This window comes from Eubalaena glacialis, chromosome 10 (assembly GCF_028564815.1).
Source record: "Eubalaena glacialis isolate mEubGla1 chromosome 10, mEubGla1.1.hap2.+ XY, whole genome shotgun sequence".
Classification (NCBI taxonomy): domain Eukaryota; kingdom Metazoa; phylum Chordata; class Mammalia; order Artiodactyla; family Balaenidae; genus Eubalaena; species Eubalaena glacialis.
In genome coordinates, this window is record NC_083725.1 from 81656985 (window position 1) to 81674925 (window position 17941).

A 17941-nucleotide genomic window follows, 5' to 3' on the forward strand; every position below is an offset into this window, starting at 1 on the left:
TAGGTATTTTTATTATCCTCAGTTTAGATACAAGGAATTCAAAACATAGAAAGCTTCAGTGACTTGCCCAAAATCACTCATCTAGTAAGTGACAGAGCCAGGATTTGAACAGGTAAACAGGCCTCAGAATCCAGCCATAAACCATAAACAGCACATTCTATAAACTCCTTTTTTACAGTTACTACAGCTGACCCTTTTTGATCAGAAGAAATTCAAATCAGTGATTTGGATTCATCAATTAAGCTATTATTATGATTTCAAAAGGAAGGATTAAAATTATCTTTAACTTAATTTGTTCATCTTTGACATAACCTTTTTTCTTTTTCATACTTTTTGTTCAGTAAACTAATGAAGCAGTTTATCCTATAAGTTATATGTTTATAGACTAAAAAAAGAAAGGGCAAAACTTTCATTCTATAAACATTACAAAAGAATAAAGTTCAGGAACACACTATACATTTACCCTCTCAAATATAAACAAATATTAGAGGTAAGAATTTAATGTTAGGGCACAGAAGATAAGCAAATGTGTTGTGGAGCAAAATAATATTTCTACATTGATATGTTTGATATTTTGTATATTGTACCTTTAATTTCTCCAAGAAGTTCACTGGTATTTAATCTTTCCATTTTTTCCTTCCAATCTTTTGAAAGTAGTTTTTCCATGCAGGAGGAATCTATTAAAATAAAAAAGTAAGTATTAAAACTATTACACATGTATTTGATAAGTATTAAAATATTACAAATACAGAAGGCTGTGGAGTTTATGGAGAAATTCTGTTATTCAAAAATGATTAAAGCTATTTTTTGTTGTTGCTGTTTTAACCCTAGGATACAGACAATTATATTCCGTTATCTACTATAAAATACCACAACTAAATTTTTTTTTGCTGGAAGATTATTTCAACTATTCCCACGAAAAAAAAAGATAATGCTCAATAATCTTATCTTGGCATTATAACTATAGTTAATTAATATTCAGCCAGCATTTATCATTTCTTAGACCAACTGGACAGAACAAGGGGCTTTTTCGTACAAGCTTAAGTTTAGATATTATTCCTTTCAAACCAGGTGATGTTTTTTAAGTCCAAGCAAAATTCATGTGCTATTCAAGGAAGAATGATAAATCTTCAAAGGAGAAGAGACCAATCAACCTGTAACTACTTAGTCCTTAAAAAGAAATAAACATACGGCAACTTTTGTAAAATACTCATTTAGAGTAAAATGCAAAGAAAATAAAGTCATGATGTTCTCTCATGATGTCCCCCAGTAATGAAAACAGTTAAAACTTTTCTCTTATGTAAAAAGAGATGCATGATCTTTTCAAGAAAATCCTTATTTAAACGCTACTTGACCTACTGCATTTCTAAATAGCATACTAGATTACACTTGTTTCTATTAATATTCATAAAGTTTACAGAAGTTTAAATTTTAGAATGTTCTAATAATTAGCAAATTTTTATCAATGAGTTATTTTTTTCTCTCTTTTCAGATGGATTCGCAACTGGAGCTACTGCTTACAACTATTTACGTGTATCTTTTAAGCCTCAAATCTTAACAAACAGGCCATGTTTCCAAAAGGGAAAGCAGATTTAAATACTCAATCCTTAGTGCAAAGAATACTCCCATTAAACTTTAACATTCCAAGTGTCAAAATTCTGATAACTCCTTTTTTAAATTATATTTAAAATAATTACTTCAATTCCAAATGCCTTTTCTCTCCCATATCAGTACCTATCTCTGTAGCATTTTCCCTTTCATTTTTTCTCCAACTTCTAAATCCTCCTTGAATTTTTCAGAATGACAGTAAGGTCAAGATGGATCTGAAGGGTTTTAGAAACTAGATAAGCTTTAAAAAGAAGACAGTGAGCCCCGGGTAAGAGATGAGAGGACTACGGCATGGTTAGAGAGTATTGGTGAAAACAATTAACGTTTGTTCGTGACATGATCAATCAATCAAGGAATGGACAGAATCCAGATCAGTATGTTGGGAAATGGCTGATGAAGAACAACCATATTAGCTCTCTATCACAGAAGCTAAAGTTCTTTCTAAATAGAAGTCAGCTTGATTCTATTAAGTGAAAGCTCCCTGCTGCTTCCCTAACTTCTTCCCTTCTTTCCTTTCCTCCTTCTTTCCTTCCAGTCTTTCCTATTAATTATTTTCTTAGGCTTCAACAAGTGACCTACCACTGTGATTAAAAACTGGATTCTGAGTGACCTGCCAATAGGGCCTATATACATATGCGTATGTTCAGTTTGTATTTAATTTTCAAAATGTTCTCTTGTTACTTTTATTTTAAATTCAGAATCAAGGTGTATACTTCGTTCCATACATATTTTGTTTTTATGCTAAAGTCATAGAAAAGATAATACAGGGTTTGAGAGTTAAGAAGCAAAATCTTCAAAGCCATGCCTATCAGAGATTACTTTTTCTCAAATCAGGTTTAAATTTCTGGATATAACATTAGACCATGTATAAGAATAATCAACAAAATGTCTTCAACTTCCTGTCTTACTCAGTTTTGTTACTTTTTTTTAACCGTTTCATACATGTTATGACATTGTACTAAACTGATAATCACTGATATGAACGCTAAAGCATAACTTGTTTGGTTAAAATTTGAGTTGAGTGCACATATTATAATGGTCAAGACAAAATCTCAATTGACTAGTAATGATCCAAAATTCACAGCAAGTTCATAAACTAGGATTAGATACACACTAAATGTAAAACAGGCTAAAATATGTCTCTCATTTCTATTAATAGACCTGAAATCTTTCAGAGCTCCAGAAAAAGAATGCTGAAACTTCATGGGAGAAAAACAGAACTATATGGACAACAAGAATATACACTTCAAACATTTATCAAATAAGTCTGAAGACACAGCTTTACATAAAAGTTAATCATTAATAAAATGGTTAATAAATTCAAAACATTTCACATTCCTATTAGAAAATTAATTCTTACCATAATGCTGAGTTAATCTAGCTATATGAGTTCCCATTTCAGTAGAAGACACTGAGGGGAAAAACATAAAGCAGGCTTTGCAAGTTTATATTTATAGCCCATGAAAATATTTAGTAACAATCACTGATTGCCTTTATCTACAGGACAATAAAAGTCACTACATACAACTTTATCAGCAATTAATCTCAATTCTAGGAGATTCCAGGAATATTCAAAACTGTGAGAAGGTCTCTTGAAAAACTGAGCTTTTTCACCTAATTATCTGTCTGCCAGACCTCTAAGGGCATACATACCACAATTAGTACTAAGCACATCCCATACTGTAATGTAAAACAAGTAAGGTGAGGGAAAAAGACCAGAAGATGAAGTACCAGAAGATGTACTAAATGCTACATAGGCAGAGGATACTACAGCCTCTACCAAGACGTTTCTGACTTGAAATGAGGAAATATATGCTAGATAAAGTTAAAAATGAAATTTATATTTTCAAATTTCCCACTCAAAACAATATCCAGGTAAGGGTAAAAATTAACGGTATTCATCCTCCTGTGCCACATACGTCAACTACATTAACAGGACACTAGCTTTACAGAGGCAATTCATCATATCAGACTTTGCCCCTTCCTGATCATGCACAAATGCAAAAATCAAAGAGGTCAAGATAAGTAAAGAAGTCCAGTTTGCCTTATGTCCACACAAAGAGTAAGCCCATGTTTCAATTCAGTACTTATGCAGGATTCCAAATGGAAAAAAAAAGAACTAAACATCACCCGGATATTCTTGGATAACTCTACACAGATAAATATGTTTTACATGATTGACTTGAAACATCTAATATAGTTATGGTAGTGCCACAGCCCTCAAAACAATGAAAAAGTATACAGTATATTTTATTATCTGAGTTTGACTACTCAAATTTTAGTATTTTGACTGAGCTGTTTTCAGCTAAACAGGAGAGAAACTACATACCTTTTGGAAATTGAGATAAAGAAACACAACATTATAGTATCACAATATTATAGTGTGTGCCACCGTAATAGGTACACATTAAAAATGAATGTAAGCCATAACACTTCAGTATAAAAGTGGAAAATCCCAAAATTAATTCCTCTTACTTTGAAAGAATTAGTGTCCATAAACCAATACATATTCAATGAAATATGAGTTTATTATATTTATCTTGTCTAATTTTTGTAAATAGTGTGATAAAAACAGGACTGTCAAAAATCGAGTTGCACTTCAGTTCTTGCTTATTTTTAATCAAGGATGTAAAGGGTTCTGATATGTTATAAATTAATTCTCAGTTGCATAGCTTTTGTCTTTCCTTTTCCTTTGCAAATTTAAGTTTTTCTATTTCAATAACCTTTTTCTAAGGAAAAAAGGAAAGATATCATAATGGATTGCAAAGCAATGTTTCTGCTTCCTAAATACCTAGGTTTCAGGCCAGGTAAGTCAGGAATGCTTTATCGTGCTAATAATTAATTTTACAGTACAAGGGAAATTTGAAGTGAAAGTATGTGAGATATTTATTTCCTAATCTATATGACGATATTTTAAGAACAATTTAAAATTATTCCTAGTTAAACAAAGCTGCAGCAGTGTTAACTACTATTCTGAGCAAAATAAAGGGTCAAAGAGAGTAAATAAAGAAATCATCATTAAAATTAAATCATGGGGGAACGGGAAAGGATAATGGGAAAAATTTTTTATCGTACTTTAAAACAATTTACCTGTGAGTAAACACTTATCATTATTCCCTTTACCTTAAAGTGATAAAGTTAGAAATGCTGAAACATTAGAAACATGACATAGAAAATAACTTTAAAATACCTTAGTGAGAAACAACAATGACTGCTCCCCCTGTATACAGATCCTACTGCTTTATTAACCCTTTTAAGAAAATATTAAAGCAATCCCTTTTATTTTTACCACAGGAATCATAAATTTCAAAAGCAATAAATTTTTTATGTATCCAAACAATGATAACTTATTAAAAGTATCCTTGACCTTGGTTTACAACTAATTCTGACAATATATATTTATATCCCTGCTGATCATCAATCTCACATTTTTCATTAGGAAACAGAGATGCACATGCCAGTTACTGTACATTTTTCCACAGTGACGAGCGCTCCACAATACAGTGGGATAAAATTGGAGCTTGGAGAGCTTGAAGAGCACTCTTAAATTTTAATTAAAACCCTCCAAGCTCACTAAAAATAATTAGACACAAAAACGTGCCAGTTTTATTTTGAAGTCACTATAACGTACAAAGCACACTCCCTGACGACTGCTCATGCTCTCATTCTCTCTCTCCCTCTCTCCAATGAAACAACTGATTTTCCAAATACGAACAAGGCGGTATAAATAGAGGCTGTTTTCAATCCTGCTCTTCATGCTGGGAAGCTGACAGAAAAGACAGTAGAGTGGGTTTTTCAGACCGCACCAAATGAACCTAGAATAACTTGCCTAACCAAGAGTTCCAATCACTGACAAACTCTAGATAAAATTCAGTCTTCAAGGAACACCACGGGTTATATCACTGATCTTTTTTGATCCAAAAGCCAAACCTTTAACCTCTTAAATGTTTTTGCTTTCTTAAAATATCTCATACAATGCTATATTCCATCCTATTTTTAGCCAAGCAGCAAGAGAAAGCATGCCTTTCCCATACAGCAGGGCAATGATATAAACATCAACACAGATGCTCTGCCAGGAAGAGCTGGACTTCTCAAGCACTTGATCATTAAGGAATGCACCAACTGTTTTGGATAATCTCGTGCCAGCTCCCCTTTTGCTCCACACTCCCCTCTGGGAGTGGCCAAACTTGTCCTGGTCTTAATTTTTCATTTTACTCCTCCATAGCCTCCCCCCATCCCCAAAAAGATGAGAAATGGCATTTATGCCTAGCAATGAAAAAGCAGGCTCACTTCCCCAAACAGACCAAAACTTTCAAACAATTAACCCTCCCCTCTTCTTTCAGATAAATTACTAAGTATAAAATGCAATCTGTTTCCTTTGTTTATTCAATATGAACAATTTGTAAATGACTCAAGGATAAAATTCAGAAAATGTTGTGCTAAATTAGAACCATTATAAACATGCTAATGACTCAATGCTTGAGTAAAACACGCATGATCGGTGTGAAGAAATAGATTTAGTTCCTGTGAAATTCTGTTGTGCTGCTTTAAAACGATTTGGTCATTAAATCAGATATATTCCTTCCAGGAAAAACGTTAATTCCACAACCACTTTACTAGATAATATACTGTGAGTGTCTCTGTGTGTGTGTGTCAATGGGAGCTATTGAAAATGTCATTAGAACTGTTAGATGCAAGATTTTGACATGTTCATGAGGGAGAGAAAACCCCACATTTGAAAGCTGCCGGAAATACACATATAGACATCATCACACAGGGTGCAATATTCTCTCTTTGCACTGTTTTGATCTACCAAAGTCTGATAATTTTTTATAGGGACCCCTTAAAACTGGCACTTAACATACATTCATGGAAGTCACATTGTTCTATATGTGCAGGTAAGAGGTATATCTCTTTCATCTGCTTTCCAAAGCTGCTTAACACCTAAAACAATATCAGAAGGATCATTCAAAACCAAATTCCTCTCCCATATCTATCAAAGTACAACTGCTACCAATGCCAATATAGAAAAAGAGGGAAATATCCAGCAAGTAAATCAGAGGCTCACAGCCTCCTGCTGTAGCTGAGACTTCAATGATCACTAAGACCAAAACCCCATTTCAGAAATGAGGAAACAGAGTCAAGATAAGGAAGTCACTTGCCTTGCCCAAGGCCAAACAGTTGGTGACAGAGCCCTGACTCGAGTTCAGTGCTGGTTTTACTGAAATGACTATTTAAATCATTATTTGAACATCAGTTTTATTCTCTATGATGCAGCACTCAATAATAGAAAATGAATAATTACATCTATTATTAATTGCTTCAGATATGAAGTGAAGCACTCTAGTTCTTTAGAGAAGGGTGCTAAAAATTCGAGGTATTGCAGTGAAAGTAAATAGTGTTCAACAGCCAATTCTCCCATACATACTCCATTACGCTGGTCTTCCTGTTCCTCCATATTTCATTTTCCATAATGCCTTATCTTTTTTGAACTAAGAGCTTTCTTTTCCTGAAGTCATCCACTGAGGAATAGCTAAGATGCTGCTTAAAAATACTCTTGAACTCAAAAAGTAATTCCTTCCAAATTATATTTTATTTCATGTACAAGAAGTAAGTGTGCAGCCTGACACTATTTTCTGCTGCTCCATTGCCAGAGGCTAAGGTATTCAAACCATATGACATGGGACACTGCTCTTTGGGTTCTACGAATGGTCGACTTCATTTTTACTCTTTCATATACATATTTAACTGCTTTTTAAAAACTTTATAGAACTGTGGAAACAATAATTTTTGTGTGCCCACTGTGTCCTATACTCCTTCTTTTGATTTCTTTGGGGAAATAGTGCTGAATGCCACTATTGTCCTGATGGAGTTGTCAATCACAGGGCTTTGCCGTCTGCTTCCTACTGCTCCCCCCAGCCACTCAGAGAAATTTGACCCAGTCAGAATTCTCTCCTGGAACTATCTGGAAAGGCTCTCTTATGCTCAAGTTGAAAGCTATAAGCATGTGGGCCTGGGATCAATCGTCATGGCCATTCTCCCTGGCACATGGAGAGAGTCTGTATGCAATAAGAATGAATGAAGCCAAAAATACTAAGAAAAGTAGAGAGAAGCAGATAGGAAAAGATAGAGGGAAAAAACAATCTTTACATCATGTTAGCATACTTACATTCCCCAAAGAGCTAAAGCCAAATTATGCTCCTGGGATTCTTGATAACGTAAGCCAATATATTCCTGTGTTTGCTTACACTATTTGAGTTGGGTTTCTGCCAGTTGTAACTTACCAAAAATAACTAAACAACAAGAAAACTGTAACAAAAACTGTCATACACGTTCAAATGTGTTATGTTCCAAAGTTTAACACACTGAAAATCACCAATGCATTAACTTGTACTACCAGAGTAAAACATTTATTACGCAAACCTTGAAATAAACCTCTTGCTATATTGAAAGACATGCAACAATGTTAAGGTAAAATACTATAGGACTGATATTTACAATTATTTAGCTATCTGAATTAGGATTTTCTGAACATGATACAACCAAAAGAAAATACAGCAGAAATAAGGTAGAAGCTTAAGGTCATTAAAAACAATAACAACAACTCCCATCTAAGATCAACAAGCCCCGATTTCAGTTTCGTGTTCATCAAAACAGCTTCACTGTTCTGGTCAGTTGACTTTATATTTAAAATTATAAAATAAAATTACACAATTAGTTTTTACTGATAAAATATCCCTTCTTACATGTTTTATTTATGTATTGGCAATCCATAAGAGATCAATTTAAGATAAGGTTATACTCAAGTTGGTTTTAAGGGTCCTCCATAATCTGGCCCTAGTGATTCATCTCCTATTATTTTTGCTACCTGAAACTCTTCATTCTGTTCAAATGAATTCACCAAACATACCTCCCTCTTCTGTACATGTCTTGTGTTTTTTCACTTCCACACCTTTGATCATGACATCCTCCTGATACTAATGTCTCCCCACTTCTTAATGCTTATGAAAAACCTTCCTATTCTGTGCTGCCTGCATTAAATACCACCTCCTCAATTATGCCTTGATTTACCACTTGAAGCATAAATTCTCATCCTCTGAAAAGCAAGGTAGCACTTGCTGAGCACATATTATCTCTCAGGCACTGTATTTTTTACATTTTTTTCATGTATCAACTCATTAACTCAATTTCATAACTCTTTCTTCTACATCTACCACTGCTATTACTTATCAATTTTACCACCATATGACTAGATATATGGTCAAGTTCATACTATATTACCTAACTAAATATTAAGTTCCTTGATGGTCAGGGAATGTTTTCAATACCACTTTGTGTTCTTCCATATTACTTAAGCTCTGCACATAGTAAGTACTAAAACAAATTCTTTAATATACTAAAGAAGATCACTTTGTGTGTGTTAAGGAGTGACAGAACTACTTTTTTATTAACTATATTGATAAATAATTTAATATATATCATATAATAAATGCACCCATCTTAAATGTGTATTTGATCAATTTTGTCAAATTACACATTCATGTAGCTGCCACCACAAAGAAAATATAGAACATTTCCAAAAAGTTATTGTATGTTCCCTTTCAGTCATTTATCCATAATCCTAACCCAGGCAACCACCGATCTGACTTCCATTGCTATAGAATAATTTTGCCTACTCTTGAATTTTATAAAAATGAAAGTATACAGTATGTAATTTTTGGATATGAATCCTTCCAAATAGCATAAAATTTTCGAGATTCAACCATGTTGCAGGATGTATTAGTACTTTGGTCCTTTTTGTTAATGGGTAGATTTCCATTGTATAAATACACCACAAATTGTTTATCCATTCATCTGTTTTTGGACATGCGGTTTTCTCCCACTTTGGGGCTATTATGAAAATTCATTCATAAGTTTTTTTATAAATATACATCTCTTTTTTCCCTCTAAAAATGGAATTTCTTCTAAACGTGGGGTTGTTATAGGCCTGACTTTATAAGAAACTGCCAAAAAGTTTTCCAAAGTATCTGTATCATTTTACACTTCCACCAACAATGCGTAAGAGATCTAGTTGCTTTATACCCTCATGAACACTTCTTAGCATTACTACTTTAATTTTAGTCATTCTAGTGAGTGTATAGTGGTATCTCAGTGTGGTTTTAACTTACATTTACATTTCCTCAATGACTAAAGAATAAAATATACTTTCATGTGCTTATTGACCGTGTGTATATCTACTTTTGTGAAGTGTTGTTCAAATATTTTACCCATTTTTATATTTAATCATTTGTCTTTTTCTTAGTGAGTTTTAAGTTATTTATATTTATATATGCTTTATAAATTACATATTTATACAATTATATATATAATATATATAATTTATTATATATTACATATACATAAGTTATTTATGAATATAAACAGGTACATATCTTTTATATATTTATATGTATTGTGAATATTTTTACCTAGTCTGCAGTATGCCTCTTTATTTTCACAATGTATCTTTTGAGGATCCATTGTTTCTTAATTTGATATTATCCAATTATCAAGGTTTTTTCTTTATGATTAGTGTTTTCATCTAAGAAATCTTTACCTACACCAAGATCACAAAGTATTCTATATTTTCTTCTAGAAGCTTTATGTTTTACTTTTATTTTAGATCTGTGATCCATTCTGTTATTTCGTGTGCATAGGTCTATTTCTGGATTCTCTGTTCTGTTTTACTGATCAATTCATTATCCTTATACCAATACCAAACTGTTTTGATTACTGAGCTTTACAGTAAGTCTTGCAATCACATAGAATTAGTCCTCCATGTTTGTTCTTCTATTTCAAATTTGTTTTGGTTCTCCTTGGTCCTTTGCATTTCCATTTGAATTTTAGAATCAGCTTGCCCGCCTCCTCCCAAAAAAACACCTTGGATTTTATTGGATTTGCCTTGAATCTACCGGTCACTTTCATCCTTTATTACTTTTAATATAAATATTGAAAGCTATGAATTTCCCTCAAAGTACTGTTTTAATTTTATCCCACATATTTTGTTAGGTTATGTTTTCATTATCATTCAGTTTAATATATTTTACAATTTTCCTTGTTCTTTTTCTTTGTTATATGGTTTAGTTATATGTATGTGGTTTAGTTGCCAAACATTTGAGATTTAAAAAATTTTCCTTTTGTTATCTATTTGTAATTTATTTCCATTGAGAACAAGGAATATACTGTACATAATTTCAGTCCTTTTATGTTTATTCAGACTTGTTTTATGGCCTAGCATATGCTTTATCTAGTGAGATTTGCATACACACTTGAAAAGAATAACTATTCTGCAGTTTTGTTTTTTTTGTTTTATTTATTTATTTATTTTTTTGGCTGTGTTGGGTCTTTGTTTCTGTGCGAGGGCTTTCTCTAGTTGTGGCAAGCGTGGGCCACTCTTTATTGCGGTGCGCGGGCCTCTCACTATCATGGCCTCTCTTGTTGCGGGGCACAGGCTCCAGACGCGCAGGCTCAGTAGTTGTGGCTCATGGGTCTCGTTGCTCCGCGGCATGTGGGATCTTCCCAGACCAGGGCTCGAACCCGTGTCCCCTGCATTAGCAGGCAGATTCTCAACCACTGCGCCACCAGGGAAGCCCCCTATTCTGCAGTTTTTGAGTGTAGTACTCTATCAGTGTCAATTAGGTCAAATTGCTGGATAATGTTGTTCAGGTCTTCTATATTCTTATGGATTTTCTGTCTTTTTTTTTTTTCAAATTCTGAAAGAGGAGTATTGAAATCTCCAACAATAATTAGGTGGGAGACTTGTCTTTTTTTTCTTTCAGTCTGTCAACTTTTGCTTCATGTATTTTGAGCCTCTGTTTTTAGATGCATATACATTTAGAAACGTTATGTCTTCTTGATGACCTAGCTCTTTAATCATTATGAAATATCTTTTTGATCTCTGATAATATTCCTTTTTCTGCAGTCTACTTTTATATTAACATAACCACTTCAGCTTTCTTATCATTAGTGTTTGCATGGTGTATCTTCACCCATCCTTTTACTTCAAACCTATCTACATCTTTATATTTACTGTTTCTTGTAGTCAGTATATTAATTGATTCTTTTTTTTAATCCAATTTGATAATCTCTACCTTTCATAGTTAGTACAATTAGTCCATTTACATTTAATGTAATTATTGTTAATAGAGTTTAAGTCTACCATTTTGCTATTTTTTCTATATTTTTCATCTGTACTTTGTTCCTTTTATCCTATTTCCTTGTCTTTTAATTAATTCAACTTTTTGGAATTAATTTATCTCCTCTATTGCTTTATCAGTTATACCTCTTTATTTCATTATCTTATTGGTTGGTCAAGAATTTATAATATGTATCTTTAACTTACAACAGTCTATCATCAAGTAATATACCATTTCAGGTACAATGTAAGAAACTTAAAAATGCTCCATCTTTTGTGCTATTGTTGTCATACATACTACTTTTACATGTTTTAAACTCCATAATACATTGTTACTGTTTTTGCTATAGAGCAAATTATAGCTAAATTAATTATTAGAAACTATTAGAAAATGCCTTCAGATTTACCATTTTCAGTACTCTTCATTTCTTTTTAAAAACCTAAGTTATCATCTAGAATTATTTTCCTTTAGCCTGACAAAATTTCATTAAAATTTTCCATAGAGAAAACTTGTTGGCAGTAAATTCTCCAAACTTTGTTTGTCTGAAATGCCTGTATTTCACCTTCAGGTGAAATTCAGGTGAATATTCAGGTGAAGAATATTTTTAATAAATATAGAATTCAAGGTTACTTTTTTTCTTTTAGGACTCCAAAAGACACCACTGCAATGTCTCTGACTTGTATTTTTTCTGATGTGAAGTCAGGGATAATTTCTATCTTTGTCCCACTATAAACAGTGTATCTTTGGCCACTTTTAAGATTCTCTTTCATTAGTTTTCACCAATTTTATTTTGGTGTCCTTTGATATACATTTTTCTTTGTGTTTATCCTTCTTGGACCTAGAGATTTATGTTTTTGACAAATCTGGAATTTTTTCAGCCATTTTGTCTTAAAATATATATATATATATATATGTATATATATATATATATATATAAATCTGGTCTATCCTCTCTAGGTACTCTAATTGCACATGATACACCATTAGTTCTTAAAAGCTATGAGGCTCTGTTTATTTATTTATTTTTCCCTGCCTTTTTTCTCTCTGTGCTCCAGTCTGGATGGTTTCTATTACCCTGTCTTTAGTTTAACTAATCTTTTAATGTACAGCTAATTATTTGCATTTAAATTCTTCAAGTATTTTTTTTAATTTTCAGATATTGTATTTTTCACTTTTTGGATTTCTAAATTTTTTATTTTATTGTTTCCATTTCTCTCTTCAATATGTTCATATTTTCCTTCAATCCTTGAGTATATCTATATGGTAATTTTAAAGTCATTATCTGCTAATTCTAATATTATCTGTGTAATTTCTTAGTCTCTTTCTATTGACTGATTTTTGCTTCTTCATATGTCTAGTATTTTATTGTATATTGGGCAACAAGTATATTATATTGCTGAGTGTCTGGAATTTGTTCTTTTCCTTTAAATAGTATGAATTTTCTTCTGGTGGGTATTCATTTACTCACAGATCATCTGATCATTTTGAGGTTTCTTTTTAAGCTTTGTTATGGTGGGGATAGAGTACCATTTACTCTAGGGCTAATTTATCCTTATTCCAAAGATACGGCTTTTCTGGGTCTCCACTGAATGCCCTGGGTGTTTAACGAAGACATTGCACTGGAGAAAGTTGAAACTTAAATGTATCCCTATCATGTATGAACCATGATAGTTTTGCAGTTTACTAGTTTTTCTCTTCCAGGTAGTTGTTCTTTGCCAAGCTTCTTGTAGTCATACTCTATTCATGTATTGGGTTGGCCAAAAAGTTCATTCGGGTTTTCCATAAGCGCTTACGGAAAAACCCAAAAGAACTTTTTGGCCAACCCAATAGTATTAGTATTCAGCAAAAACTCAAGAGAACTCCTGACAAGACTTGTGGAGTTCTTTCTCTGTACAGCTTTCTTCACTCTCAGCATCCCCCCTGCAAATTACAGCCACTACAGTTTCCCCAAACTCTGACCCCTGATTGTTCAGGTCAGTGAGGTTGCCTTATAGTACTTGGGTTGGCTCTCCTTGCATCAGGGTCTGCTAAATGCCACCAGGTAGAAAGCCAGGATAATTAGGGCTCAGTTTGTTTTCCTTCCCTCATAGATTATAGTCTCCTGCTTCCTGCTTTCTAACTTCTTAAAACAGTTGCCACATATAGCTGATCAAGATCTCTTGTTTATATTAGTAGATTGAGTCTACTACCACTTACACATTTATGGCAGAAGCAGAACTACAATATACTTTTCAAAATAATGTTATCACAGAAAATCATTCTCTACCAGTTCCTTTTTTAAAAGATACTTTAGGGGTTTTTCCATTAATTTCATATTAATACTTTGGCTTTTCATAGGGGCATGGGGCAACTAATCTTCATAAAGGATTTTGAATGTCAGGGTTTTTTTTAACATCTTTATTGGAGTATAAATGCTTTACAATGATGTGTTAGTTTCTGCTGTATAACAAAGTGAATCAGCTATAGGTATACATATGCCCCCATATCCCCTCCCTCTTGCACTTCCCTCCCACCCTCCCTATCCCACCCCTCTAGGTGGTCAAAAAGCACCGAGCTGATCTCCCTGTGCTAAGCAGCTGCTTCCCTAGCTATCTATTTTACATTTGGTAGTGTATATATGTAAATGCCACTCTCTCACATTGTCCCACCTTACCCTTCCCCCTCCCCATGTCCTCAAGTCTATTCTCTACAACTGTGTCTTTATTCCTGTCCTGCCCCTAGGTTCATCAAAACCATTTATTTTTTCGGTTCCTTATATATGTGTTAGCATACGGTATTTGTTTTTCTCTTTCTGACTTACTTCACTCTGTATGACACACTCTAGGTCCATCCACCTCACTACAAATAACTCAATTTCGTTTCTTTCTATGGCTGAGTAATATTCCATTGTATATATGTGCCACATCTTCTTTATCCATTCATCTGTCGATGGACATTTAGGTTGCTTCCATGTCCTGGCTATTGTAAATAGTGCTGCAATGGACATTGGGGTGCATGTTTCTTTTTGAATTATGGTTTTCTCAGGGTATATACCCACTAGGGGGATTGTTGGGTCGTACGGTAGTTCTATTTTTAGTTTTTTAAGGACCCTCTATACTGTTCTCCATAGTGACTGTATCGATTTACATTTCTACCCACAGTGCAAGAGGGTTCCCTTTTCTCCACACCCTCTCCAGCATTTACTGTTTGTAGATTTTTTGATGATGGCCGTTCTGACTGGTGTGAGGTGATACCTCATTGAAGTTCTGATTTGCATTTCTCTAATGATTAGTGACGTTGAGCATCCTTTCATGTGTTTCTTGGCAATCTGTATGTCTTCTTTGGAGAAATGTCTATTCAGGTCTTCTGCCCATTTTTTGATTGGCTTGTTTCTTTTTTTTTTGATATTGAGCTGCATGAGCTGTTTGTATATTTTGGAGATTAAACCTTTGTCAGTTGCTTCGTTTGCAAACATTTTCTCCCATTCTGAGGGTTGTCTTTTCATCTTGTTTATGGTTTCCTTTGCTGTGCAAAAGCTTTTAAGTTTCATTAGGTCCCATTTGTTTATTTTTGTTTTTATTTCCATTTCTCTAGGAGGTGGGTCAAAAAGGATCTTGCTGTGATTTAGGTCAGAGAGTGTTCTGCCTATGTTTTCCTCTAAGAGTCTTATAGTGTCTGGCCTTATATTTAGGTCTTTAATCCATTCTGAGTTTACTTTTGTGTATGGTGTTAGGAAGTGTTCTAATTTCATTCTTTTACATGTACCTGTCCAGTTTTCCCAGCACCACTTATTGAAGAGGCTGTCTTTTCTCCATTGCATATTCTTGCCTTCTTTATCAAAGATAATGTGACCATACATGCATGGGTTTATCTCTGGTCTTTCTATCCTGTTCCATTGATCTGTATTTCTGTTTTTGTGCCAGTATCTCCAGTTCCGTTTTTCTTTCTCAAGATCGCTTTGGCTATTCGGGGTCTTTTGTGTTTCCATACAAATTGTGAAATTTTTTGCTCTAGTTCTGTGAAAAATGCCATTGGTAGTTTGATAGGGACTGCACTGAATTTGTAGATTGCTTTGGGTAGTATAGTCATTTTCACATTGTTGATTCTTCCAATGCAAGAACATGGTATATCTCTCCATCTGTTTCTATCGTCTTTAATTTCTTTCATCAGTGTCTTATAGTTTTCTGCATACAGGCCTTTTGTCTCCTTAGGTAGGTTTATTCCTAGGTATTTTATTCTTTTTGTTGCAATGGTCAATGTGTTTCCTTAATTTCTCTTTCAGATCCTTCAGCGTTAGTGTATAGGAATGCAAGAGATTTCTGTGCATTAATTTTGTATCCTGCTACTTTGCCAGATTCATTGATTAGCGCTAGTAGTTTTCTGGTAGCATCTTTAGGATTCTCTACGTATAGTATCATGTCATCTGCAAATATTGACAGTTTTACTTCTTCTTTTCCAGTTTGGATTCCTTTTATTTCTTTTTCTTCTCTGATTGCTGTGGTTAAAACCTCCAAAACTATGTTGAATAATAGTGGTGAGAGTGGGAAACCTTGTTTTGTTCCTGATCTTAGAGGAAATGGTTTCAGTTTTTCTCCATTGAGAATGATGTTGGCTGTGGGTTTGTCATGTATGGCCTTTATTATGTTGAGGTAGGTTCCCTCTATGCCCACTTTCTGGAGAATTTTTATCATAAATGGGTGTTGAATTTCTCAAAAGCTTTTTTTGCATCTATTGAGATGATTATATGGTTTTTATCCTTCAATTTGTTAATATGGTGTATCATATTGATTGATTTGCGTATATTGAAGAATCCTTGCATTCCTGGGATAAACCCCACTTGATCATGGTGTACGATCCTTTTAATTTGCTGTTGGATTCCGTTTGCTAGTATTTTGTTGAGGATTTTTGCATCTATGTTCATCAGTGATATTGGCCTTTAGTTTTCTTTCTTTGTGACATCTTTGTCTGGTTTTGGTATCAGGGTGATGGTGCCCTCGTAGAATGAGTTGGGGAGTGTTCCTCCCTCTGCCATATTTTGGAAGAGTTTGAGAAGGATAGGTGTTAGCTCTTCTCTAAATGTTTGATAGAATTCGCCTGTGAAGCCATCTGGTCCTGGGCTTTGGTTTGTTGGAGGATTTTTAGTCACAGTCTCAATTTCAGTGCTTGTGATTGGTCTGTTCATATTTTCTATTTCTTCCTGGTTCAGCCTTGGAAGGTTGTGCTTTTCTAAGAATTTGTCCATTTTTTCCAGGTTGTCCATTTTATTGGCACATAGTTGCTTGTAGTAATCTCTCATGATCTTTTGTATTTCTGCAATGTCAGTTGTTACTTCTCCTTTTTCATTTCTAATTCTGTTGATTTGAGTCTTCCTCCTTTTTTTCTTGAGTCTGGCTAACGGTTTATCCATTTTGTTTATCTTCTCAAAGAACCAGCTTTTAGTTTTATTGATCTTTGCTATTGCTTCCTTTATTTCTTTTTCATTTATTTCTGATCTGATCATTATGATTTCTTTCCTTCTGCCAACTTTGGGGTTTTTTTGTTCTTCTTTCTCTAATTGCTTTAGGTGTAAGGTTAGGTTGTTTATTTGAGATGTTTCTTGTTTCTTGAGGTAGGATTGTATTGCTATAAACTTCCCTCTTAGAACTGCTTTTGCTGCATCCCATAGGTTTTGGGTTGTCGTGTTTTCATTGTCATTTGTTTCTAGCTATTTTTTAATTTCCTCTTTGATTACTTCAGTGATCTCTTGGTTATTTAGTAGAGATTGTTTAGCCTCCATATGTTTGCATTTTTTTACAGTTTTTTTCCTGTAATTGATATCTAGTCTCATACTGTTGCGTTCGGAAAAGATACTTGATATGATTTCAATTTTCTTAAATTTACTGAGGCTTGATTTGTGACCCCAAATATGATCTATCCTGGAGAATGTTCCATGAGCCCTTGAGAAGAAAGCGTATTCTGTTGTTTCTGGATGGAATGTCCTATAAATATCAATTAAGTCCATCTTGTCTACTGTGTCGTTTAAAGCTTCTGTTTCCTTATTTATTTTCATTTTGGTGATCTGTCCTTTGGTGAAAGCGGGGTGTTAAAGTCCCCTACTATTATTGTGTTACTTTCGATTTCCCCTTTTATGGCTGTTAGAATTTGCCTTATGTATTGAGGTGCTCCTATGTTGGGTGCAT

General features: G+C 33.8%; 1 protein-coding gene across 18 annotated transcripts in view; it reads right to left on the minus strand.

The window, feature by feature from the left end:
* SOX6 (SRY-box transcription factor 6) overlaps window positions 1–17941 on the minus strand; it is a 537504-nt gene that overhangs the window by 271627 nt on the left and 247936 nt on the right. For all 18 annotated transcript variants that reach the window (XM_061201489.1, XM_061201492.1, XM_061201488.1 and 15 more), the window contains one exon: window positions 588–677. In XM_061201489.1, the coding sequence (XP_061057472.1) occupies window positions 588–677 (90 nt within the window). The remainder of the gene's footprint in view (window positions 1–587; window positions 678–17941) is intronic.